Source organism: Octopus sinensis, linkage group LG14 (assembly GCF_006345805.1).
Source record: "Octopus sinensis linkage group LG14, ASM634580v1, whole genome shotgun sequence".
Lineage (NCBI taxonomy): Eukaryota > Metazoa > Mollusca > Cephalopoda > Octopoda > Octopodidae > Octopus > Octopus sinensis.
This window is the reverse complement of record NC_043010.1, coordinates 59,813,558-59,840,638: the sequence shown is the minus strand read 5'-3', so window position 1 is coordinate 59,840,638 and position 27,081 is coordinate 59,813,558. Positions and strand designations below refer to the sequence as shown.

The window sequence follows — 27,081 nt, the reverse complement described above, 5'->3', positions numbered from 1 at the left end:
AAGATATTCATTAAACAAGACCAAAATAGAACAATGTTTCAGTATGAATACAACAAACAGATTAAAACCAATAAAATCTTAAATTAAATTCAGAAAGACTTAAACAATACCACAACACAATATTGATTATTTATGTTGACACTAAACCACCATCTTGTCAACTCTTCTCCCAGTTTCACTTTAATATTTTATATTAATATAACCCATTCTTACATATAAACACAATAATGATACTTGACTCTCTCAAAACATCCTTCACAAGAAACACTCAGATTCTTTTTTAAATACACACAATAAAGAACATCTTCTGGTTATATATTATACATTATCAATACTGATAATAATAGGAAGATGTCTGCAAATAAGAGACAACAAACTGACTGGATTTAAATATATTTCACTTGGAAAATAACCATAATTAAATATTATTTCACACTTCCTAACAGCAAAATATCAATCATGAACATATAAATATCAAGAGAAAGCGTGTAACTGGCAAAGACCATATTTAAATGTCTACTGACATAATTTCTATTTGTTATATTCTATAGTAAAAGATGGCTGAAGAAAGTTTCTACAACAATCATCAGTCAAATATCTTAATAATACCAAATAAACATTGATAGACTTACCTTCATTGTGTGTAAAATCCTTTGTTGTATAAACTGTGACTTGGTCCCAATGTTCTGTTGTTAATGGTTGTCTGTGTCACTGCTGCTATGGTGTGACAATGGCTTCATGTTGATGGAATAGTGTTGGTGGTGAGTCAGTGGGAACCAGCAGTTCCCTCTCAGTCTTCCTTTGTGGATGTGTGATGTTTAGTGAGTGTGTGTGTGTGCATATGCGTGTAAGAGAGAGAGAGAGAGAGGAGGGATGGGTGATGCTTGCTCCAGCCTCACACACACAAGATGCTGTGTTTCCCTCAAAGAGAAGAGGGAAAGAAAGAAAGAGAACAAACAATATCAGCTCCACTAACAGTCAGCCATAAGAAGTCCATATAACACCAACATGTCTGATGTAGAGAGAGAGAGAGAGAGAGAGAGAGAGAGAGAGAGACTGGCATAGATATATATATATATTCAGTGTTTCATACGGATCTCATATTAACAAAACATCACTGATATTGGTAAATATATTACTAACAAATGATGTTAATATAGAACAGTTCTGGTTAAGATGTGTCTGACCTAAATATACACCCAACCTATAATGGAGGATGCAGGAACAAATAGAGAAGGGATATTCTAATTTTCAGGCAGGTTTATTTTGGTATCATTTTTAAATATAATTTCCTCAGTCTTAGATTTTAATAACACTGTTGTAAAAAATAGAGAAATATATTTTAGATATATTCTAATTTAATTTTAGAGATATTTGAGAAATATAAAAATCACCTAACTGAGAATATTAGAGAAAAGAGGAGCGTATATAAAACATTAAGTGTGTGTGTGTGTGTGTGTGGTTTGAAATGTTGCTGACTTCACTGTTAGTGTCCATATATTCTATCATAGGTTGGAATATAATATTGTAATTGTGAGGTAATGAGAGAAGTTATTATATTTATGCTAGTTTGAGTGAGTGAGTGGGGTTGGTGGTTATTTAAAATACTATTGTAAAGGGTTAATATTTAGTAAATGACCAGTGGTCAGTTAGTAATGACATCTGGTGTTGAAGGTAACTGTCTCTCTGGCGGTTTCACATATCTGTCTTGATACTGTTGTCTTTCGGGGTTCACTGGTGTATCCTGTTGGCTACCATAGATCCCTGCAAAAGATTGTTTTAATGTAGCAATGTCTGAAAAAATCACCATCATCAGAAATACTCTAGGGACACACAGACAGAACTAATTACATCTCAGTCTACAACAATAATTAGTACAATAATTAGTAATGAATTAGTGTAATATTAAATGAGAATGGATTATTGTCCTACCTGACATTGCTGGTATTTCTTCATACTGTCTACTTGACCGCTCACTCCAGCACTGTCCACTGCTCTTACGACTGGTCAATGTGTCAGTGGGATAGTTAGAAGATGGTCTGTTGTCTCCATAAGATGTCACCTCAATCGGTTGACTGTATTTCTGCTGTAAAATAAAACAGCAACCAGTTATACTGTAATGTTGTTATAGAATAAATTTGAGTAATTAAGTATTTTGAGTATATTGAATTATCCGTATATTACTTGAAGCAATTAAAAGATGTATATTTTTTCAGATACACTATGTCAGATAAAATGCTAAAGAAATGAAATAAAAAAAATCAGGCAGTTATTGTTGACATAAGTGAGGAACACAGCGATTTAGATATTACCAACTTTGTAAAATGCTGCAAGATCTTTCGTACTCAAAGTTTGGGTAAAATTGGAAGCCTCTAGCAAGAATTTTTGAAGTGTATTAAAGAGAACTAAATTCTTCTAAATGTTTAGACTTTAGAAAGACACTGCAGTTCATCCAATGGATTCAGAACATTATTGATTATGATCCCAGAAAACCAGTAAAGGAGGCCATGGTAAAGGAAATTCAAGCATTGGAATGGACTCTCAGAACTGAGGTGCACAAGCACATTTGACACCTGTCCTATGTACTGAGGAGAGGCTAATTCCTGTCTCCAAAGAACCAAGAAAATCATTTGACCTGTGCCAAGAGGTTATTTAACGAGGTTAAAAACCCTCACAAATACATTGTACTTTGGTTCCTCTCTGATGCAAAAAACTTTCACCAAGTCAGAAGTCTCACAGGAGAAAAGGCAGATGACTATGTTGTTACTTTCTGATGTTGCAAGAGCAATGCACATTCCGTTTCCAGCAATTGTGAGTTTTAAGGCTGGTTAGTAATGAAGATAATGTCATAGCACCTCACATATTTCCACAGAGTCTTAGAATTGATGTGGTTTGAAGTGCTGGAGATAGTTATTAAGTTCTGGATGAATGAAGTATGCAGTGGAAGAACGAAAGTGTGTTTCAGCTCGTCTCAACACCTTCTCGCAAAGACCATGTAACCCACGAATGGATGTCATACACTCTTTCTAATTACGTAATAACAAACATGTGGCCTACATACACCCTTTATAATTATGTAATAACAAACATGTGGCCTCCAGACTGACAGGTTTAAATTCCATGGGTTAAGTGTTTTATATGCACTTTTGACATGTTGTGGTGCACCTCAGCACTGCATACAATAATTTCATTATTATTATTATATGATAAGTTTGGTGTATTGTTGAAAGATAGACTAATCAACATCTCCACAATACCAAATATAAATGCACAAACGTTTATGACTGCCCATATATTGCTTGAAGCGAATAACGATAATTTAGTGAAGGCACGTAAATGGTTCTGGTCCCACACTGCAGTGGTCACCAAAAATGTAGGTGGATTCAAAGGATAGTTAGTTAGTTAGTTAGTTAATTTGGCTCAAAAGCAAATAGCAAGGCCATGTAGGGGGACATGGAGTTAAGTACAGGGTGGTGTTCATGTAAAGAGTTCAGGCCACTTGAGGTCAAGGGAGGCTTTGAACAAAGCGTTCGTCGGCATCTTCACCATCTCGTCTGGCAGCTTGTTCCACGGATCCGCAACCCGGACGGAGAAAGCTCCTCTCCTTCGATTGAGATGAAATCGTCGCAGATAGAGCTTTTCGGAATGACCCCGCAGCCGATGCTCTGGAGCAGGAGTGAAGAACAGCTCTTTCAAGAGGTTACACTTTCCGCTTATGATGTTGTGAGCGAGAATGAGATCACCACGGCGGCGGCGTTTTTCAAGAGAAAAAGGTAATAAAAAGGTAAGAAGTCAGAATAAATACAACAAGGTATTTCATCTACTGATTCTGGCAATTCTAGGATGCTTATGTCATCCACTAACAAATAAAGAAAGTTATGCTTTAACATAAAAAGGTGAAAGTAATTGACACAAGCCATTTAAGAGATACATATTCCCCACTGCACCAATCTACCGCCTAGCTATATCTGTGGCCACATTCTGACCAATTTACTGCCTATGGTGTTGGGTTATACAAAGTGTCTTCAAGTAAATCACATGATACACAATTCTGAAAGGAAATTTTTATCAGATATATGTCACCAAGTAATATTTATAGCAGTCAAATTATTACAACACGAAGACAAACTTACAATATATATATTCCAAATAATACTTACCCGTGTAGATTTCTGAAGTGTCCTGTTCATTGTCGATGTCTTCCAGTCTTCAGGATAGTAATGGCTCCTCGAATGACCATATCTGTCTGACATCTCTCCTCGATTACCTGACATCACAGGTACACTGTTGTTACCTTGATAGATCAACTGTCTCATCTCATTGCGACATTGGTATGCCTGTTTCTCTTCTGCTGTTCTTTCAGATGAGCTATTTCTCACATTGTTACATCTCACAATACACAGGGTTATAGAAACCACAATAGCTATAGATACTATCACAGCTGCTACTACAATGATAATCAACAATGTCGCATCTATGGTGTTATCACTTGGTAGGTGCACAGCTGTGAACATTGGTGACGTCTTGTTACTAACAGTCAGTGTCAAAGACACACTAGTTGTTGCTGACAGAACTGGAGTACCACTGTCTTTCACAACAAACTCAAGCTCATATGATCCGGCATCATTTTGGTAAACTGTGCGAGAGTAAGATAACACACCAGTGAACGAGTCCAGTTTAAATAACTGTCTCTCGTTACCTGAAACGATTTCGTACCTGAGAAAAGCATTCATGTGACTGTCTATATCAGATGCTTTCAGAACTGTGATGTCGTTCTTACTTTGCGGATGATAGTGGACATTAAGAGTGAAAGGGTCAACACTAGGAAATGTAAAATATGGAGCATTATCATTTCTATCCAATACTTCCACTTCAACATTCACTGTGTTATTCAGAGATGGGCTTCCATTGTCTTTCACAAAAACCTCAAACTCATAGAAATCTCTGTGTTCTCTGTCTAAAGACTGGTTTGTTGAAATAAAGCCAGAGTTGATAATCTGGAATGGCAGACGATATTGCTGTTTATTTCTCAGAGAATAAGACAATTCACCTCCCTTACCAATATCTGGGTCTGTAGCATTGATAAAGCCAATAGGGAAATTAGCTTTGTCATTCTCATAGGTAAGGAACTTGAATGTGTCTTTCGTAAAGTGTGGTTCTACATCATTCACATCCAACACTTGGATTGACAGATCTTTATCAGTTTTCAGAGCAGGTAATCCTTTATCTTCACACGACACAGTAAAGTGATAATGTTCCTGTGTCTCTCTGTCTACTGCTTTCTTTAGAACGATTTTATATTCCTTCGATCCCATTGACTGTAGTTTGAATGTGTCGTCTTTGATATGACAGTTCACCTCTCCATTGTGTCCAACATCATTGTCAGTGACCATCACATAAGCAATGAAACTACCAACTTTGATGTCTTCCAGAATGGTAGCTGTGTTGTGATTCTGTGTAGAAATAAAGTTCACATCAATATTTGGAGCATTGTTGTGTTGGCTGATAACATTTACCATAACCGTTGCTATGGAACTGAGAGGAGGGTTGCCCCCATCTCTGGCTTCAATATATAATTTAAATGATTTCATTTTGTCAAATTGTGATTCTTTGTTTAAGAATATTTCTCCAGTTTTCTCATTTATAATAAAATTATCTTTTGATTCTGTTGACGTTGTTGGGCTGATATAATATGAAACTTTACCATTTTCTTCAATATCAGAGTCTTCTGCCATCATTACAACAACTGGTATATTTCTTTGATGGTTATTTTGTATAGAGACATTGTATGTTTTCTCAGAGAAAATTGGTCTGTTATCATTTTCATCTTTCACAGTTATGTGCACATTTAAGACACCCTGTTTGGGTGGAGTTCCTCCATCCTTAGCAATCACTTCTATATTATAGCTGTCTTTCGTCTCTCTGTCTAACTTCCCTTGTAATATAATTTCAAGAAAAGATACTCCGTCTGCTCTTTTGAATGTGGACAAAGAAAACTGTTGATTATTTCCCTTTAATTCGTAATTCACTAATCTGTTCTGTAATCCAACATCTTTGTCAATGGCATTGGGGATGGACTTTTTCATACCTATTCCATCTCCTTCTCCAAATGTTAATTGAATTTCTTCCACAGGAAACTCTGGTTGATGGTCATTGATGTCTTCTATAATCACCTTAATTTTCAATATCTTTATAAATTTACCTGCTTTATGAACGGCTACCTTAATTGTGTGAAAGCATTCTTTCTCAAAAGTACACAGAGACTCAGCATCCAGTGTTTGTGTGGTGTATATCTTCCCAGTGGTGGTCACATTAAACAGCTGTGTTCCCTTCTGTTGCAACTGACTGAACGATAATAATGCAGTGTCCTTTAACTGGGAATCAGCAGTAATGTCTCCTATGTTGATAACAGGACTGTTCTCTTCTTTCACATGGTAAACAATGTCTTTAGAGACAGAACAGTGAAGCAGAGACTGTAATATCCATATCGCTATTAAGACCATCTTCATTTGTTGAGTTAAATACCAGTCAATTGATCTGAAAATATAAAGGTACACAACTGTCAGTCACATTACAGAAACAAATAACAGATTTATAATAGTTATTTCGTGAATTTCATTCACAATAATGTTGTAATTTTAATTGTAATTTGGGAGTTGAGTTGTAGACAATAAAAATATAATCCACTACATCCCAACAAGAAGAGAAAAACTCATTTTACTTGGATCAGACGTATAGTTTAACAATCAGCAAAACAAAGTGAACTGTCCATCAGATAAAAACCCAAACCAGAACACACACAGAAGAAAGACTGACATTCGAGGAAGGATGTGACTGGATGAAAAAAACTCTTGATCGTCTTATCCCTAACACACATCAAAAAAGACATCTTTTATTGTCTTTCTATTTCTTCCTGCTTTGCCTTTATTAACCACAATAATATCTGAGATTTTACTGAAGATGATGGTGTTGGTGATGATATTATATTTGTAAAATCTTTAACAAAGCTTCATAATATCCATTGCTATCTTTAGACAGAGGGTAAGGTAGTTGCTATTATCAGCAGTTCAAGCAACAAGATTGAAGCATGCCAATGGTTCAAAGGATGACACAGAGTTACGTTCCCCCCTCAAAGTCTGGCATTAAAACGATATAAAACAGATTTGAGAGACAGCATAAATAAATGGAAAAAACTTGGGAATTGCTATAAAAGGTGTATTTCTCTCTATAAAGTATTTAAACAAGGTCTTTCTAGTAAAAAATATGTCTGTGTGTAATGGTGAATATATATTTCACACAATAACTTTAAACATTTACCTTATTTAATAATGACTAATAATTTTGGGAAAAGTTAAAATCACTAGGGAAATAGGGTAGAGAGGATTGTCAATGAAGAGGTCATATTAATTTAGAGAATTGGCAATTAAGGAAAAGACAAAAAATTTACAATTAAAACTGGTCAATATTCATTTATCTACTACGATTCTCATGGTTGCATTGGATCAATTTTGGAAATTCTAATTAAAAATATTGAAACAGAAAGCTAGCAACATTATATATTCTCTTCCATATACAAATAGTAATTAAGTTACAAAAATACAGTTATTACATTTTAAATGAAATAATATATTTTACAAAAAATTAAAATGAAATTACTTTCATTTTTCCAAGAAATATTGAATGACAGAAAAATTTCCTCATTCAATACTGGAAATCTATATAAACGGCATTTAATTAAAAGATATTCATTAAACAAGACCAAAATTGGACACTGTTTCAGTATGAATACAACAAACAGATTAAAACCTATAAAATCTTATATTAAATTCAGAAAGACTTAAAGAATACCACAACACAATATTGATTATTTATGTTGACACTAAACCACCATCTTGTCAACTCTTCTCCCAGTTTCACTTTAATATTTTATATTAATATAACCCATTCTTACATATAAACACAATAATGATACTTGACTCTCTCAAAACATCCTTCACAAGAAACACTCAGATTCTTTTTTTAAATACACACAATAAAGAACATCTTCTGGTTATATATTATACATTATCAATACTGATAATAATAGGAAGATGTCTGCAAATAAGAGACAACAAACTGACTGGATTTAAATATATTTCACTTGGAAAATAACCATAATTAAATATTATTTCACACTTCCTAACAGCAAAATATCAATCATGAACATATAAATATCAAGAGAAAGCGTGTAACTGGCAAAGACCATATTTAAATGTCTACTGACATAATTTCTATTTGTTATATTCTATAGTAAAAGATGGCTGAAGAAAGTTTCTACAACAATCATCAGTCAAATATCTTAATAATACCAAATAAACATTCATAGACTTACCTTCATTGTGTGTAAAATCCTTTGTTGTATAAACTGTGACTTGGTCCCAATGTTCTGTTGTTAATGGTTGTCTGTGTCACTGCTGCTATGGTGTGACAATGGCTTCATGTTGATGGAATAGTGTTGGTGGTGAGTCAGTGGGAACCAGCAGTTCCCTCTCAGTCTTCCTTTGTGGATGTGTGATGTTTAGTGAGTGTGTGTGTGTGCATATGCGTGTAAGAGAGAGAGAGAGAGAGAGAGAGGAGGGATGGGTGATGCTTGCTCCAGCCTCACACACACAAGATGCTGTGTTTCCCTCAAAGAGAAGAGGGAAAGAAAGAAAGAGAACAAACAATATCAGCTCCACTAACAGTCAGCCATAAGAAGTCCATATAACACCAACATGTCTGATGTAGAGAGAGAGAGAGAGAGAGAGAGAGAGACTGGCATAGATATATATATATATTCAGTGTTTCATACGGATCTCATATTAACAAAACATCACTGATATTGGTAAATATATTACTAACAAATGATGTTAATATAGAACAGTTCTGGTTAAGATGTGTCTGACCTAAATATACAACCAACCTATAATGGAGGATGCAGGAACAAATAGAGAAGGGATATTCTAATTTTCAGGCAGGTTTATTTTGGTATCATTTTTAAATATAATTTCCTAAGACTTAGATTTTAATAACACTGCTGTAAAAAATAAAGAAATATATTTTAAACGTATTCTAATTTAATTCCAGAGATATTTAGGAAATATAAAAATCACCTAACTGAGAACATTAGAGAAAAGAGGAGCGTATATAAAACATTAAGTGTGTGGTTTGAAATGTTGCTGACTTCACTGTTAGTGTCCATATATTCTATCATAGGTTGGAATATAATATTGTAATTGTGAGGTAATGAGAGAAGTTATTATATTTATATTAGTTTGTGTGAGTGAAGGGAGTTGGTGGTTATTTGAAATATTATTGTAAAGGGTCAATATTTAGTTAAATGACCAGTGGTCAGTTAGTAATGACATCTGGTGTTGAAGGTAACTGTCTCTCTGGAGGTTTCACATATCTGTCTTGATACTGTTGCCTTTCGGGGTTCACTGGTGTATCCTGTTGGCTACCATAGATCCCTGCAAAACATTGTTTTAATGTAGCAATGTCTGAAACAATCACCATCATCAGAAATACTCTACGGACACACAGACAGAACTAATTACATCTCAGAGTATACAACAATAATTAGTACAATAATTAGTAATGAATTACTGTAATATTAAATGAGAATGGATTGTTATCCTACCTGACATTGCTGGTATTTCTTCATACTGTCTGCTTGACCGCTCACTCCAGCACTGTCCACTGCTCTTACGACTGGTCAATGTGTCAGTGGGATAGTTAGAAGATGGTCTGTTGTCTCCATAAGATGTCACCTCAATCGGTTGACTGTATTTCTGCTGTAAAATAAAACAGCAACCAGTTATACTGTAATGTTATAGAATAAATTTGAGTAATTAAGTATTTTGAGTATATTGAATTATCCGTATATTACTTGAAGCAATTAAAAGATGTATATTTTTTCAGATACACTATGTCAGATAAAATGCTAAAGAAATGAAAAAAAAAGACAGGCAGTTATTGTTGACATAAGTGAGGAACACAGCAATTTAGATATTACCAACTTTGTAAAATGCTGCAAGATCTTTTGTACTCAAAGTTTGTGTAGAATTGGAAGCCTCTAGCAAGAATTTTTGAAGTGTATTAAAGAGAACTAAATTCTTCTAAATGTTTAGACTTTAGAAAGACACTGCAGTTCATCCAATGGATTCAGAACATTATTGATTATGATCCCAGAAAACCAGTAAAGGAGGCCATGGTAAAGGAAATTCAAGCATTGGAATGGACTCTCAGAACTGAGGTGCACAAGCACATTTGACACCTGTCCTATGTACTGAGGAGAGGCTAATTCTTGTCTCCAAAGAACCAAGAAAATCATTTGACCTGTGCCAAGAGGTTATTTAACGAGGTTAAAAATCCTCACAAATACAGTGTACTTTGGTTCCTCTCTGATGCAAAAAACTTTCACCAAGTCAGAAGTCTCACAGGAGAAATGGCAGATGACTATGTTGTTACTTTCTGATGTTGCAAGAGCAATGCACATTCCGTTTCCAGCAATTGTGAGTTTTAAGGCTGGTTAGTAATGAAGATAATGTCATAGCACCTCACATATTTCCACAGAGTCTTAGAATTGATGTGGTTTGAAGTGCTGGAGATAGTTGTTAAGTTCTGGATGAATGAAGTATGCAGTGGAAGATCGAAGGTGTTTCAGCTCGTCTCAACACCTTCTCGCAAAGACCATGTAACCCACGAATGGATGTCATACACTCTTTCTAATTACGTAATAACAAACATGTGGCCTACATACTACCCTTTATAATTATGTAATAACAAACATGTGGCCTCCAGACTGACAGGTTTAAATTCCATGGGTTAAGTGTTTTATATGCACTTTTGACATGTTGTGGTGCACCTCAGCTCTGCATACAATAATTTCATTATTATTATTATATGATAAGTTTGGTGTATTGTTGAAAGATAGACTAATCAACATCTCCACAATACCAAATATAAATGCACAAACGTTTATGACTGCCCATATATTGCTTGAAGCGAATAACGATAATTTAGTGAAGGCAGACAAGTGGTTCTGGTCCCACACTGCAGTGGTCACCAAAAATGTAGGTGGATTCAAAGGATAAAAAGGTAAGAAGTCAGAATAAATACAACAGGGCATTTCATCTACTGATTCTGGCAATTCTAGGATGCTTATATCATCATCATCATCATCATTGTTTAACATCCGCTTTCCTTGCCAGCATGGGTGGTTTGACTGTGGGCTGGCAAACCAGGTGGCTGCACCGGCTCCAGTCTTGATCTGGGAGAATTCCTACACTTGGATGCCCTTCCTAATGCCAACCACTCCAAGAGTGTAGTGGGTGCCTTTATGTGCCACCGGCATGGGAGCCAGTCAGGCGGTACTGGCAACAAGCTCGCTTGAATTTTTTACATATACTAAGGGCACAGGTGCCAGTAAGGCGATGCTGGTAATGATCCCGCTCGAATGGTGCCTCCTACATGCCACTTGCACGGAAGTCAGGAACGAATAAAGAAAGTCATCTTTTAGCATAAAAAGGTGTAACTAATTAACACAAGTCATTTAAGAGATACATATTCCCCACTGCACCAATCTACTGCCAAGCTATATATCTATGGCCACATTCTGACCAATTTACTGCCTATGGTGTTGGGTTATACAAAGTGTCTTCAAGTAAATCACATACGAAACACACGATACACAATTCTGAGAGGAAAATTTATCAGATATATGTCACCAAGTAATATTTACAGCAGTGAAATTATTACAACACGAAGACAAACTTACAATATGTATATTCCAAATAATACTTACCCGTGTAGATTTCTGAAGTGTTCTGTTCATTGTAGACATCTTCCAGTCATCTGGATAGTAATGGCTCCTCGAATGACCATATCTGTCTGTCATCTCTCCTCGATTACCGGACATCACAGGTACACTGTTGTTACCTTGATAGATCAACTGTCTCATCTCATTGCGACATTGGTATGCCTGTTTCTCTTCTGCTGTTCTTTCAGATGAGCTATTTCTCACATTGTTACATCTCACAATACACAGGGTTATAGAAACCACAATAGCTATAGATACTATCACAGCTGCTACTACAATGATAATCAACAATGTCGCATCTATTGTGTTATCACTTGGTAGGTGCACAGCTGTGAACATTGGTGACGTCTTGTTACTAACAGTCAGTGTCAAAGACACACTAGTTGTTGCTGACAGAACTGGAGTGCCACTGTCTTTCACAACAAACTCAAGCTCATATGATCCGGCATCATTTTGGTAAACTGTGCGAGAGTAAGACAACACACCGGTGAATGAGTCGAGTTTGAATAACTGTCTCTCGTTACCTGAAACGATTTCGTACCTGAGAAAAGCATTCATGTGACTGTCTATATCAGATGCTTTCAGAACTGTGATGTCGTTCTTACTTTGCGGATGATAGTGGACATTAAGAGTGAAAGGGTCAACACTAGGAAATGTAAAATATGGAGCATTATCATTTCTATCCAATACTTCCACTTCAACATTCACTGTGTTATTCAGAGATGGGCTTCCATTGTCTTTCACAAAAACCTCAAACTCATAGAAATCTCTGTGTTCTCTGTCTAAAGACTGGTTTGTTGAAATAAAGCCAGAGTTGATAATCTGGAATGGCAGACGATATTGCTGTTTATTTCTCAGAGAATAAGACAATTCACCTCCCTTACCAATATCTGGGTCTGTAGCATTGATAAAGCCAATAGGGAAATTAGCTTTGTCATTCTCATAGGTAAGGAACTTGAATGTGTCTTTCGTAAAGTGTGGTTCTACATCATTCACATCCAACACTTGGATTGACAGATCTTTATCAGTTTTCAGAGCAGGTAATCCTTTATCTTCACACGACACAGTAAAGTGATAATGTTCCTGTGTCTCTCTGTCCACTGCTTTCTTTAGAACTATTTTATATTCCTTTGATCCCATTGACTGTAGTTTGAATGTGTCATCTTTGATATGACAGTTCACCTGTCCATTGTGTCCAACATCATTGTCAGTGACCATCACATAAGCAATGAAACTACCAACTTTGATGTCTTCCAGAATGGTAGCTGTGTTGTGATTCTGTGTAGAAATAAAGTTCACATCAATATTTGGGGGATTGTTGTGTTCATTTATGACATTTACCATAACCGTTGCTATGGAACTGAGAGGGGAGTTACCACCATCTCTGGCTTCAATGTATAATTTAAATGATTTCATTTTGTCAAATTGTGATTCTTTGTTTAAGAATATTTCTCCAGTTTTCTCATTTATAATAAAATTATCTTTTGATTCTGTTGATGTTGTTGGGCTGATATAATATGAAACTTTACCATTTTCTCCAATGTCAGAATCTTTTGCCATCATTACAACAACTGGTATATTTCTTTGATGGTTATTTTGTATAGAGACATTGTATGTTTTCTCAGAGAAAATTGGTCTGTTATCATTTTCATCTTTCACAGTTATGTGCACATTTAAGACACCCTGTTTGGGTGGAGTTCCTCCATCCTTAGCAATCACTTCTATATTATAGCTGTCTTTCGTCTCTCTGTCTAACTTTCCTTCTAATATAATTTCAAGAAATGATACTCCGTCTGCTCTTTTGAATGTGGACAAAGAAAACTGTTGGTTATTTCCCTTCAATTCATAATTCACTAATCTGTTCTGTAATCCAACATCTTTGTCAATGGCATTGGGGATGGACTTTTTCATACCGTTTCTTTCTCCTTCTCCAAATGTTAATTGAATTTCTTCCACAGGAAACTCTGGTTGATGGTCATTGATGTCTTCTATAATCACCTTAATTTTCAATATCTTTATAAATTTACCTGCTTTATGAACGGCTACCTTAATTGTGTGAAAGCATTCTTTCTCAAAAGTACACAGAGACTCAGCATCCAGTGTTTGTGTGGTGTATATCTTCCCAGTGGTGGTCACATTAAACAGCTGTGTTCCCTTCTGTTGCAACTGACTGAACGATAATAATGCAGTGTCCTTTAACTGGGAATCAGCAGTAATGTCTCCTATGTTGATAACAGGACTGTTCTCTTCTTTCACATGGTAAACAATGTCTTTAGAGACAGAACAGTGAAGCAGAGACTGTAATATCCATATCGCTATTAAGACCATCTTCATTTGTTGAGTTAAATACCAGTCAATTGATCTGAAAATATAAAGGTACACAACTGTCAGTCACATTACAGAAACAAATAACAGATTTATAATAGTTATTTCGTGAATTTCATTCACAATAATGTTGTAATTTTAATTGTAATTTGGGAGTTGAGTTGTAGACAATAAAAATATAATCCACTACATCCCAACAAGAAGAGAAAAACTCATTTTACTTGGATCAGACGTATAGTTTAACAATCAGCAAAACAAAGTGAACTGTCCATCAGATAAAAACCCAAACCAGAACACACACAGAAGAAAGACTGACATTCGAGGAAGGATGTGACTGGATGAAAAAAACTCTTGATCGTCTTATCCCTAACACACATCAAAAAAGACATCTTTTATTGTCTTTCTATTTCTTTCTGCTTTGCCTTTATTAACCATAATAATATCTGAGACATTACTGAAGATGATGGTGTTGGTGATGATATTATATATGTAAAATCTTTAACAAAGCTTCATAATATCCATTGCTATCTTTAGACAGAGGGTAAAGTAGTTGCTATTATCAGCAAATCAAGCAACAAGATTGAAGCATGCCAATGGTTCAAAGGATGACACAAAGTTACTTTCCCCCCTCAAAGTCTGGCATTAAAACGATATAAAACAGATTTGAGAGGCAACATAAATAAATGGAAAACTTGGGAATTGCTACAAAAGGTGTATTTTTCTCTATAAGGTATTTAAACAAGGTCTTTCTAGTAAAAAATATGTCTGTGTGTAATGGTGAATATATATTTCACACAATAACTTTAAACATTTATCTTATTTAATAATGACTAATAATTTGGGGAAAAGTTAAAATCACTAGGGAAATAGCGTAGAGAGGATTGTCAATGAAGAGGTCATATTAATTTAGAGAATTGGCAATTAAGGAAAAGACAAAAAATTTACAATTAAAACTGGTCAATATTCTTCATTTATCTACTACAATTCTCATGGTTGCATTGGATCAATTTTGGAAATTCTAATTAAAAATATCGAATCAGAAAGCTAGCAACATTATATATTCACTTCCATATACAAATGGCAATTAAGTTACAAAAATACAGTTATTACATTTTAAATGAAATAATATATTTTACAAAAAATTAAAATGAAATTACTTTCATTTTTCCAAGAAATATTGAATGACAGAAAAATTTCCTCATTCAATACTGGAAATCTATATAAACGGCATTTAATTAAAAGATATTCATTAAACAAGACCAAAATTGGACACTGTTTCAGTATGAATACAACAAACAGATTAAAACCTATAAAATCTTATATTAAATTCAGAAAGACTTAAAGAATACCACAACACAATATTGATTATTTATGTTGACACTAAACCACCATCTTGTCAACTCTTCTCCCAGTTTCACTTTAATATTTTATATTAATATAACCCATTCTTACATATAAACACAATAATGATACTTGACTCTCTCAAAACATCCTTCACAAGAAACACTCAGATTCTTTTTTAAATACACACAATAAAGAACATCTTCTGGTTATATATTATACATTATCAATACTGATAATAATAGGAAGATGTCTGCAAATAAGAGACAACAAACTGACTGGATTTAAATATATTTCACTTGGAAAATAACCATAATTAAATATTATTTCACACTTCCTAACAGCAAAATATCAATCATGAACATATAAATATCAAGAGAAAGCGTGTAACTGGCAAAGACCATATTTAAATGTCTACTGACATAATTTCTATTTGTTATATTCTATAGTAAAAGATGGCTGAAGAAAGTTTCTACAACAATCATCAGTCAAATATCTTAATAATACCAAATAAACATTCATAGACTTACCTTCATTGTGTGTAAAATCCTTTGTTGTATAAAGTGTGACTTGGTCCCAATGTTCTGTTGTTAATGGTTGTCTGTGTCACTGCTGCTATGGTGTGACAATGGCTTCATGTTGATGGAATAGTGTTGGTGGTGAGTCAGTGGGAACCAGCAGTTCCCTCTCAGTCTTCCTTTGTGGATGTGTGATGTTTAGTGAGTGTGTGTGTGTGCATATGCGTGTAAGAGAGAGAGAGAGAGAGGAGGGATGGGTGATGCTTGCTCCAGACTCACACACACAAGATGCTGTGTTTCCCTCAAAGAGAAGAGGGAAAGAAAGAAAGAGAACAAACAATATCAGCTCCACTAACAGTCAGCCATAAGAAGTCCATATAACACCAACATGTCTGATGTAGAGAGAGAGAGAGAGAGAGAGAGAGAGACTGGCATAGATATATATATATATATTCAGTGTTTCATACGGATCTCATATTAACAAAACATCACTGATATTGGTAAATATATTACTAACAAATGATGTTAATATAGAACAGTTCTGGTTAAGATGTGTCTGACCTAAATATACACCCAACCTATAATGGAGGATGCAGGAACAAATAGAGAAGGGATATTCTAATTTTCAGGCAGGTTTATTTTGGTACCATTTTTAAATATAATTTCCTAAGTGTTAGATTTTAATAACACTGTTGTAAAAAATAAAGAAATATATTTTAAACGTATTCTAATTTAATTCCAGAGATATTTGGGAAATATAAAAATCACCTAACTGAGAATATTAGAGAAAAGAGGAGCGTATATAAAACATTAAGTGTGTGTGTGTGTGTGTGTGGTTTGAAATGTTGCTGACTTCACTGTTAGTGTCCATATATTCTATCATAGGTTGGAATATAATATTGTAATTGTGAGGTAATGAGAGAAGTTATTATATTTATATTAGTTTGTGTGAGTGAAGGGAGTTGGTGGTTATTTGAAATATTATTGTAAAGGGTCAATATTTAGTTAAATGACCAGTGGTCAGTTAGTAATGACATCTGGTGTTGAAGGTAACTGTCTCTCTGGAGGTTTCACATATCTGTCTTGATACTGTTGCCTTTCGGGGTTCACTGGTGTATCCTGTTGGCTACCATAGATCCCTGCAAAACATTGTTTTAATGTAGCAATGTCTGAAACAATCACCATCATCAGATATACTCTAGGGACACACAGACAGAAGTAATTACATCTCAGAGTATACAACAATAATTAGTACAATAATTAGTAATGAATTACTGTAATATTAAATGAGAATGGATTGTTATCCTACCTGACATTGCTGGTATTTCTTCATACTGTCTGCTTGACCGCTCACTCCAGCACTGTCCACTGCTCTTACGACTGGTCAATGTGTCAGTGGGATAGTTAGAAGATGGTCTGTTGTCTCCATAAGATGTCACCTCAATCGGTTGACTGTATTTCTGCTGTAAAATAAAACAGCAACCAGTTATACTGTAATGTTATAGAATAAATTTGAGTAATTAAGTATTTTGAGTATATTGAATTATCCGTATATTACTTGAAGCAATTAAAAGATGTATATTTTTTCAGATACACTATGTCAGATAAAATGCTAAAGAAATGAAAAAAAAAGACAGGCAGTTATTGTTGACATAAGTGAGGAACACAGCAATTTAGATATTACCAACTTTGTAAAATGCTGCAAGATCTTTTGTACTCAAAGTTTGTGTAGAATTGGAAGCCTCTAGCAAGAATTTTTGAAGTGTATTAAAGAGAACTAAATTCTTCTAAATGTTTAGACTTTAGAAAGACACTGCAGTTCATCCAATGGATTCAGAACATTATTGATTATGATCCCAGAAAACCAGTAAAGGAGGCCATGGTAAAGGAAATTCAAGCATTGGAATGGACTCTCAGAACTGAGGTGCACAAGCACATTTGACACCTGTCCTATGTACTGAGGAGAGGCTAATTCTTGTCTCCAAAGAACCAAGAAAATCATTTGACCTGTGCCAAGAGGTTATTTAATGAGGTTAAAAACCCTCACAAATACAGTGTACTTTGGTTCCTCACTGATGCAAAAAACTTTCACCAAGTCAGAAGTCTCACAGGAGAAATGGCAGATGACTATGTTGTTACTTTCTGATGTTGCAAGAGCAATGCACATTCCGTTTCCAGCAATTGTGAGTTTTAAGGCTGGTTAGTAATGAAGATAATGTCATAGCACCTCACATATTTCCACAGAGTCTTAGAATTGATGTGGTTTGAAGTGCTGGAGATAGTTGTTAAGTTCTGGATGAATGAAGTATGCAGTGGAAGATCGAAGGTGTTTCAGCTCGTCTCAACACCTTCTCGCAAAGACCATGTAACCCACGAATGGATGTCATACACTCTTTCTAATTACGTAATAACAAACATGTGGCCTCCATACACCCTTTATAATTATGTAATAACAAACATGTGGCCTCCAGACTGACAGGTTTAAATTCCATGGGTTAAGTGTTTTATATGCACTTTTGACATGTTGTGGTGCACCTCAGCTCTGCATACAATAATTTCATTATTATTATTATATGATAAGTTTGGTGTATTGTTGAAAGATAGACTAATCAACATCTCCACAATACCAAATATAAATGCACAAACGTTTATGACTGCCCATATATTGCTTGAAGCGAATAACGATAATTTAGTGAAGGCAGATAAGTGGTTCTGGTCCTACACTGCAGTGGTCACCAAAAATGTAGGTGGATTCAAAGGATAGTTAGTTAGTTAATTAGTTAATTTGGCTTAAAAGCAAATAGCAAGGCCATGTAGGGGGACATGGAGTTAAGTACAGAGTGGTGTTCATGTAAAGAGTTCAGGCCACTTGAGGTCCAGGGAGGCTTTGAACAAAGCGGTCGTCGGCATCTTCACCATCTCGTCTGGCAGCTTGTTCCACGGATCCGCAACCCGGACGGAGAAAGCTCCTCTCCTTCGATTGAGATGAAATCGTCGCAGGTAGAGCTTTTCGGAATGACCCCGCAGCCGACGCTCTGGAGCAGGAGTGAAGAACAGCTCTTTCGAGAGGTTACGCTTTCCGCTTATGATGTTGAGGGCGAGAATGAGATCACCACGGCGGCGGCGTTTTTCAAGAGAAAAAGGTAATAAAAAGGTAAGAAGTCAGAATAAATACAACAAGGTATTTCGTCTACTGATTCTGGCAATACTAGGATGCTTATGTCATCCACTAACGGATAAAGAAAGTCATGCTTTAATGTAAACAGGTGAAAGTAATTGACACAAGTCATTTAAGAGATACATATTCCCCACTGCAACAATCTACTGCCAAGCTATATATCTATGGCCACATTCTGACCAATTTACTGCCTATGGTGTTGGGTTATACAAAGTGTCTTCAAGTAAATCACATACGAAACACACGATACACAATTCTGAGAGGAAAATTTATCAGATATATGTCACCAAGTAATATTTATAGCAGTCAAATTATTACAACATGAAGAAAATATTAAAACAAATATACTGAAAATAATACTTACCCGTGTAGATTTCTGAAGTGTTCTGTTCATTGTAGACATCTTCCAGTCATCTGGATAGTAATGGCTCCTCGAATGACCATATCTGTCTGTCATCTCTCCTCGATTACCTGACATCACAGGTACACTGTTGTTACCTTGATAGATCAACTGTCTCATCTCATTGCGACATTGGTATGCCTGTTTCTCTTCTGCTGTTCTTTCAGATGAGCTATTTCTCACATTGTTACATCTCACAATACACAGGGTTATAGAAACCACAATAGCTATAGATACTATCACAGCTGCTACTACAATGATAATCAACAATGTCGCATCTATTGTGTTATCACTTGGTAGGTGCACAGCTGTGAACATTGGTGACGTCTTGTTACTAACAGTCAGTGTCAAAGACACACTAGTTGTTGCTGACAGAACTGGAGTACCACTGTCTTTCACAACAAACTCAAGCTCATATGATCCGGCATCATTTTGGTAAACTGTGCGAGAGTAAGATAACACACCAGTGAAAGAGTCCAGTTTAAATAACTGTCTCTCGTTACCTGAAACGATTTCGTACCTGAGAAAAGCATTCATGTGACTGTCTATATCAGATGCTTTCAGAACTGTGATGTCGTTCTTACTTTGCGGATGATAGTGGACATTAAGAGTGAAATGGTCAACACTAGGAAATGTAAAATATGGAGCATTATCATTTCTATCCAATACTTCCACTTCAACATTCACTGTGTTATTCAGAGATGGGCTTCCATTGTCTTTCACAAAAACCTCAAACTCATAGAAATCTCTGTGTTCTCTGTCTAAAGACTGGTTTGTTGAAATAAAGCCAGAGTTGATAATCTGGAATGGCAGACGATATTGCTGTTTATTTCTCAGAGAATAAGACAATTCACCTCCCTTACCAATATCTGGGTCTGTAGCATTGATAAAGCCAATAGGGAAATTAGCTTTGTCATTCTCATAGGTAAGGAACTTGAATGTGTCTTTCGTAAAGTGTGGTTCTACATCATTCACATCTAACACTTGAATTGACAGATCTTTATCAGTTTTCAGAGCAGGTAATCCTTTATCTTCACACGACACAGTAAAGTGATAATGTTCCTGTGTCTCTCTGTCTACTGCTTTCTTTAGAACTATTTTATATTCCTTCGATCCCATTGACTGTAGTTTGAATGTGTTGTCTTTGATATGACAGTTCACCTGTCCATTGTGTCCAACATCATTGTCAGTGACCATCACATAAGCAATGAAACTACCAACTTTGATGTCTTCCAGAATGGTGGCTGTGTTGTGATTCTGTGTAGAAATAAAGTTCACATCAATATTTGGGTGATTGTTCTGCTGGTTGATAACATTTACCATAACCGTGGCTATGGAACTGAGAGGAGGGTTGCCCCCATCTCTGGCTTCAATGTATAATTTAAATGATTTCATTTTGTCAAATTGTGATTCTTTGGCTAAGAATATTTCTCCAGTTTTCTCATTTATAATAAAATTATCTTTTGAATCTGTTGACGTTGTTGGGCTGATATAATATGAAACTTTACCATTTTCTCCAATATCAGAGTCTTCTGCCATCATTACAACAACTGGTCTATTCTTTTCATGGTTATTTTGTATAGAGACATTGTATGTTTTCTCAGAGAAAATTGGTCTGTTATCATTTTCATCTTTCACAGTTATGTGCACATTTAAGACACCCTGTTTGGGTGGAGTTCCTCCATCCTTAGCAATCACTTCTATATTATAGCTGTCTTTCGTCTCCCTATCCAACTTTCCTTGTAATATAATTTCAAGAAAAGATACTCCGTCTGCTCTTTTGAATGTGGACAAAGAAAACTGTTGGTTACTTCCCTTCAATTCATAATTCACTAATCTGTTCTGTCAATCCAACATCTTTGTCAATGGCATTGGGAATTGACCGTTTTGTGCCTTTACTTTCAGTTTCAGAATATTGCAGAATTATATCTTCCACAGGAAACTCTGGTTGATGGTCATTGATGTCTTCTATAATCACCTTAATTTTCAATATCTTTATAAATTTACCTGCTTTATGAACGGCTACCTTAATTGTGTGAAAGCATTCTTTCTCAAAAGTACACAGAGACTCAGCATCCAGTGTTTGTGTGGTGTATATCTTCCCAGTGGTGGTCACATTAAACAGCTGTGTTCCCTTCTGTTGCAACTGACTGAACGATAATAATGCAGTGTCCTTTAACTGGGAATCAGCAGTAATGTCTCCTATGTTGATAACAGGACTGTTCTCTTCTTTCACATGGTAAACAATGTCTTTAGAAACAGAACAGTGGAGCAGAGACTGTAATATCCATATCGCTATTAAGACCATCTTCATTTGTTGAGTTAAATACCAGTCAATTAACCTGAAATTATGAGAGAAAAGTGTCTTTCATATGTGAAGAAACAATAAATTATCGTTGGTAAAACATAGAAATATAATATGTAAAACATTAAAAGAAACTTAGAATGTTCTGTAGTGTGGAATAGTATATCGGTGGAGGGGAAATGGTTGCACCCATAACTTAGCAGAGCATCAAGATGAGTTGGCCTGATGCAGGAGAACGGCAGGATGAGTCAGAGTTTAGTAGAGAAACAAATAAGAATATTAGTTAATATTATGGCTTGATTTGGGAGGAGGAGGTGCACAGCTGGCTGAATCTATGAAGCAGAATCACATCTGGATTCATATCACTGATATGATTTCATTACACTGTCATTACTGCAACAGTTTCATTGTGTTAATGGTTGTGTCCATGCTGGAGCACAATAAGTAACAACTATAGATGTTGCCTTGGCAATTGTCAAAATTTAACTATTGAAGAGAGACATTAAGTGATGATGGGGTGGTGTGATGGTCCAGATATGCCATGTCTTTTCGATGTAGTTTCACATCAAATGCTTTAAAATGACTGAATTCAGCCATACCACACTTACCTCTAACGTCACTTAGTACTGTTCCAATAGTATACTTATATAAAATACTTTAAAGATAATTTCTTACACCAAAATTAAATAACATTATCTTCTCTTGATAATGTTGACTGTTAAATTATTCTAGGAAATTTCTGTACATTGAAATAAGTTAATTTACTGCAGAAACACGAATTGATATTTCAGCAGAAGTATAGTACTATGAATAAATATTAAAAAAAATAAGATATTATTTATAAACAACCAATATGATACTAGTTCACCTTAAAGGCAGCAAATACATGAAAACCAATAAAATCTGATACAATATTAAATTTAGAAAGACTTAAATAATACCACAACACAATATTGATTATTTATGTTGACACTAAACCACCATCTTGTCAACTCTTCTCCCAGTTTCACTTTAATATTTTATATTAATATAACCCATTCTTACATATAAACACAATAATGATACTTGACTCTCTCAAAACATCCTTCACAAGAAACACTCAGATTCTTTTTTTTAATACACACAATAAAGAACATCTTCTGGTTATATATTATACATTATCAATACTGATAATAATAGGAAGATGTCTGCAAATAAGACACAACACTGACTGGATTTAAATATTTTCACTTGGAAAATAACCATAATTAAATATTATTTCACACTTCCTAACAGCAAAATATGAATCATGAACATATAAATCTCAACAGAAACCGTGTAACTGGCAAAGACCATATTTAAATGTCTACTGACATAATTTCTATTTATTATATTCTATAGTAAAAGATGGCTGAAGAAAGTTTCTCTAACAATCATCAGTCAAATATCTTAATAATACCAAATAACATTCATAGACTTACCTTCATTGTATGTAAAATCCTTTGTTGTATAAACTGTGACTTGGTCCCAATGTTCTGTTGTTAATGGTTGTCTGTGTGTCACTGCTGCTATGGTGTGACAATGGCTTCATGTTGATGGAATAGTGTTGTGTGGTGAGTCAGTGGGAACCAGCAGTCCCTCTCAGTCTTCCTTTGTGGATTGTGATGTTTAGTGTGTGTGTGTGTGCATATGCGTGTAAGAGAGAGAGAGAGAGGAGGGATGGGTGATGCTTGCTCCAGCCTCACACACACAAGATGCTGTGTTTCCCTCAAAGAGAAGAGGGAAAGAAAGAAAGAGAACAAACAATATCAGCTCCACTAACAGTCAGCCATAAGAAGTCCATATAACACCAACATGTCTGATGTAGAGAGAGAGAGAGAGAGAGAGAGAGAGACTGGCATAGATATATATATATATATTCAGTGTTTCATACGGATCTCATATTAACAAACATCACTGATATTGGTAAATATATTACTAACAAATGATGTTAATATAGAACAGTTCTGGTTAAGATGTGTCTGACCTAAATATACACCCAACCTATAATGGAGGATGCAGGAACAAATAGAGAAGGATATTCTAATTTCAAGCAGGTTTTTTTGTACCATTTTTAAATATAATTTCCTAAGACTTAGATTTTAATAACACTGTTGTAAAAATAAAGAAATATATTTTAAACGTATTCTAATTTAATTCCAGAGATATTTGGGAAATATAAAAATCACCTAACTGAGAATATTAGAGAAAAGAGGAGCGATATTAAAACATTAAGTGTGTGTGTGTGTGTGTGTGGTGGTTTGAAATGTTGCTGACTTCACTGTTAGTGTCCATATATTCTATCATAGGTTGGAATATAATATTATAATTGTGAGGTAATGAGAGAAGTTATTATATTTATATTAGTTTGTGTGAGTGAAGGGGGTTGGTGGTTATTTGAAATATTATTGTAAAGGGTCAATATTTAGTTAAATGACCAGTGGTCAGTTAGTAATGACATCTGGTGTTGAAGGTAACTGTCTCTCTGGAGGTTTCACATATCTGTCTTGATACTGTTGTCTTTCGGGGTTCACTGGTGTATCCTGTTGGCTACCATAGATCCCTGCAAAACATTGTTTTAATGTAGCAATGTCTGAAACAATCACCATCATCAGATATACTCTAGGGACACACAGACAGAACTAATTACATCTCAGAGTATACAACAATAATTAGTACAATAATTAGTAATGAATTACTGTAATATTAAATGAGAATCAATTGTTGTCCTACCTGACATTGCTGGTATTTCTTCATACTGTCTGCTTGACCGCTCACTCCAGCACTGTCCACTGCTCTTACGACTGGTCAATGTGTCAGTGGGATAGTTAGAAGATGGTCTGTTGTCTCCATAAGATGTCACCTCAATCGGTTGACTGTATTTCTGCTGTAAAGTATAATAGTAACAAGGGTTAATGTAAACATATCATTCACGATTGACAATGCTAATGAATAACTCATCCTACTTTCACTGAATTTATAGAAAGCAGCAGCATATGACAATCATAATAATCATTGTTATGATCACTCATTATACTGTATTTATCTGATATTGAATAAATTATCGTAGTTTCGTTCTGGAGAAATATATGGTGATATGTTTAATTTTGAAAATATTACCTCAAATGATTAATAATAGAATATGGTAGTTGCATTAACGACTAATACATGATTAACCCAGAATATGAGTTAAAGATATTTTATGTAAACCTTGATGTAATTCCAAACTTCATATTTATGAGAACTCTTCAAATGTTTACAATGTAAACATTTGGAAAGAATATTGTAATAATGTTGAAAATGCATCTCTCTGGATGTTCCAAAAAGATTATTAAAATCATGCTAGCCATTTTATCGTGTTCAATTCTGCAGGGATCTCAAAGAGTAGCAGGGCCACTACATAATGAGCAGTGTCTATGTAATTACACTGACACCTGGAACTATTTGGTGTATACTTTAAAAGCCATGACGGGATAAAAAACCTCAAAGCAGGCTCCACAGATATTTGAAAATAGCATGTGAAACAGAAATGTAAAGATACAAAGCATTGTTTTTGATGTTTTGCAAAGTGAGACCATCTATCGCGGTCTGCTATTCACTTCTAATGCATGTCTTAGTGTATCAGATTTACTTAACATACAGCAATAATTCCACAATCTAAATTACTCAAACATAAAAATAAGTTTGCAACATATTTACCTAAAATAATACTTACCCTTGTTGACTTCTGGAGTGTTCTGTTCATTGTCGACGTCTTCCAGTCTTCAGGATAGTAATGGCTCCTTGAATGACCATATCTGTCTGACATCTCTCCTCGATTAACCTGACATCACAGTACCACTGTTGTTACCTTGATAGATCAACTGTCTCATCTCACTTGCGACATTGGTATGCCTGTTTCTCTTCTGCTGTTCTTTCAGATGAGCTATTTCTACTCATTTTTACATCTCACAATACACACGGGTTATAGAAACCACAATAGCTATAGATACTATCACAGCTGCTACTACAATGATAATCAACAATGTCGCATCTATTGTGTTATCACTTGGTAGGTGCACAGCTGTGAACATTGGTGACGTCTTGTTACTAACAGTCAGTGTCAAAGACACACTAGTTGTTTTGCTGACAGAACTGGAGTACCACTGTCTTTCACAACAAACTCAAGCTCATATGATCCAGCATCATTTTGGTAACTGTACGAGAGTAAGATAACACACAGTTGAACGAGTCCAGTTTGAATAACTGTCTCTCGTTACCTGAACGATTCATCATACCTGAGAAAAGCATTCATGTGACTGTCTATATCAGATGCTTTCAGAACTGTGATGTCGTTCTTACTTTGCGGATGATAGTGGACATATAGAGTGAAAGGGTCAACACTAGGAAATGTAAAATATGGAGCATTATCATTTCTATCCAATACTTCCACTTCAACATTCACTGTGTTATTCAGAGATGGGCTTCCATTGTCTTTCACAAAACCTCAAACTCATAGAAATCTCTGTGTGTTCTCTGTCTAAAGACTGGTTCGTTCGTTGAAATAAAGCCAGAGTTGATAATCTGGAATGGCAGACGATATTGCTGTTTATTTCTCAGAGAGATAAGACAATTCACCTCCCTTACCAATATCTGGGTCTGTGGGCATTGATAAAGCCAATAGGGAAATTAGCTTTGTCATTCTCATAGGTAAGGAACTTGAATGTGTCTTTCGTAAAGTGTGGTTCTACATCATCACATCCAACACTTGGATTGACAGATCTTTATCAGTTTTCAGAGCAGGTAACCTTTATCTTCACACGACACAGTAAAGTGATATGTTCCTGTGTCTCTCTGTCTACTACTGCTTTCTTTAGAACTATTTTTATATTCCTTCGATCCCATTGACTGTAGTTTGAATGTGTCGTCTTTGATATGACAGTTCACCTGGCCATTGTGTCCAACATCATTGTCAGTGACCATCACATAAGCAATGAAACTACCAACTTTGATGTCTTCCAGAATGGTAGCTGTGTTGTGATTCTGTGCAGAAATAAAATTCACATCAATATTTGGAGGATTGTTGTGTTGGTTGATGACATTTACCATAACAGTTGCTATGGAGCTGAGAGGAGGTTTCCCTCCATCTCTAGCCTCTATAAATAACTCATAAATAAC

At 35.2% G+C, this 27,081-nt stretch overlaps 5 protein-coding genes across 8 annotated transcripts in view; all 5 read right to left on the bottom strand.

Annotated features, from left to right (window-relative positions):
- The window catches only part of LOC115219405 (protocadherin-19-like), a 273,644-nt gene that overhangs the window by 231,550 nt on the left and 15,013 nt on the right, over window positions 1–27,081 (bottom strand). The gene's annotated exons all lie outside the window — the stretch shown is intronic.
- LOC115219114 (protocadherin beta-15-like) lies at window positions 703–8,948 on the bottom strand. Its single transcript, XM_029789189.2, has 4 exons — window positions 8,372–8,948; window positions 4,161–6,537; window positions 1,933–2,086; window positions 703–1,764 (listed from the first exon to the last, which is right to left on the bottom strand). Exons 2-4 carry the CDS (start codon window positions 6,507–6,509, stop codon window positions 1,646–1,648), a joined length of 2,622 nt encoding a protein of 873 aa, XP_029645049.1. The 5' UTR covers window positions 6,510–6,537; window positions 8,372–8,948; the 3' UTR covers window positions 703–1,645.
- On the bottom strand, window positions 9,370–14,167 carry LOC118766123 (protocadherin beta-4-like). The gene is made up of 4 exons (XM_036509397.1): window positions 13,015–14,167; window positions 11,825–12,891; window positions 9,659–9,812; window positions 9,370–9,488 (listed from the first exon to the last, which is right to left on the bottom strand). The coding sequence occupies exons 1-4, from the start codon at window positions 14,165–14,167 to the stop codon at window positions 9,370–9,372; spliced, it is 2,493 nt and encodes an 830-aa protein (XP_036365290.1).
- Window positions 16,106–27,081, bottom strand: part of LOC115219113 — a 53,996-nt gene continuing 43,020 nt past the window's right edge. Inside the window, exon 14 of the mRNA XM_029789188.2 lies at window positions 16,106–17,101. Coding sequence (XP_029645048.2) covers window positions 17,044–17,101 — 58 coding nt within the window. The 3' untranslated portion in view covers window positions 16,106–17,043. The remainder of the gene's footprint in view (window positions 17,102–27,081) is intronic.
- LOC115219122 lies at window positions 24,168–25,745 on the bottom strand. 2 transcript variants are annotated; one of them, XM_029789199.2, is made up of 3 exons: window positions 25,640–25,739; window positions 24,658–24,808; window positions 24,168–24,487 (listed from the first exon to the last, which is right to left on the bottom strand). In XM_029789199.2, exons 1-3 carry the CDS (start codon window positions 25,730–25,732, stop codon window positions 24,369–24,371), a joined length of 363 nt encoding a protein of 120 aa, XP_029645059.1. In that variant the 5' UTR covers window positions 25,733–25,739; the 3' UTR covers window positions 24,168–24,368. The 2 variants fall into 2 exon arrangements, with proteins under 2 accessions (XP_029645059.1, XP_029645058.1); XM_029789198.2 differs by having other exon boundaries at window positions 24,172–24,487; window positions 24,658–24,811; window positions 25,640–25,745.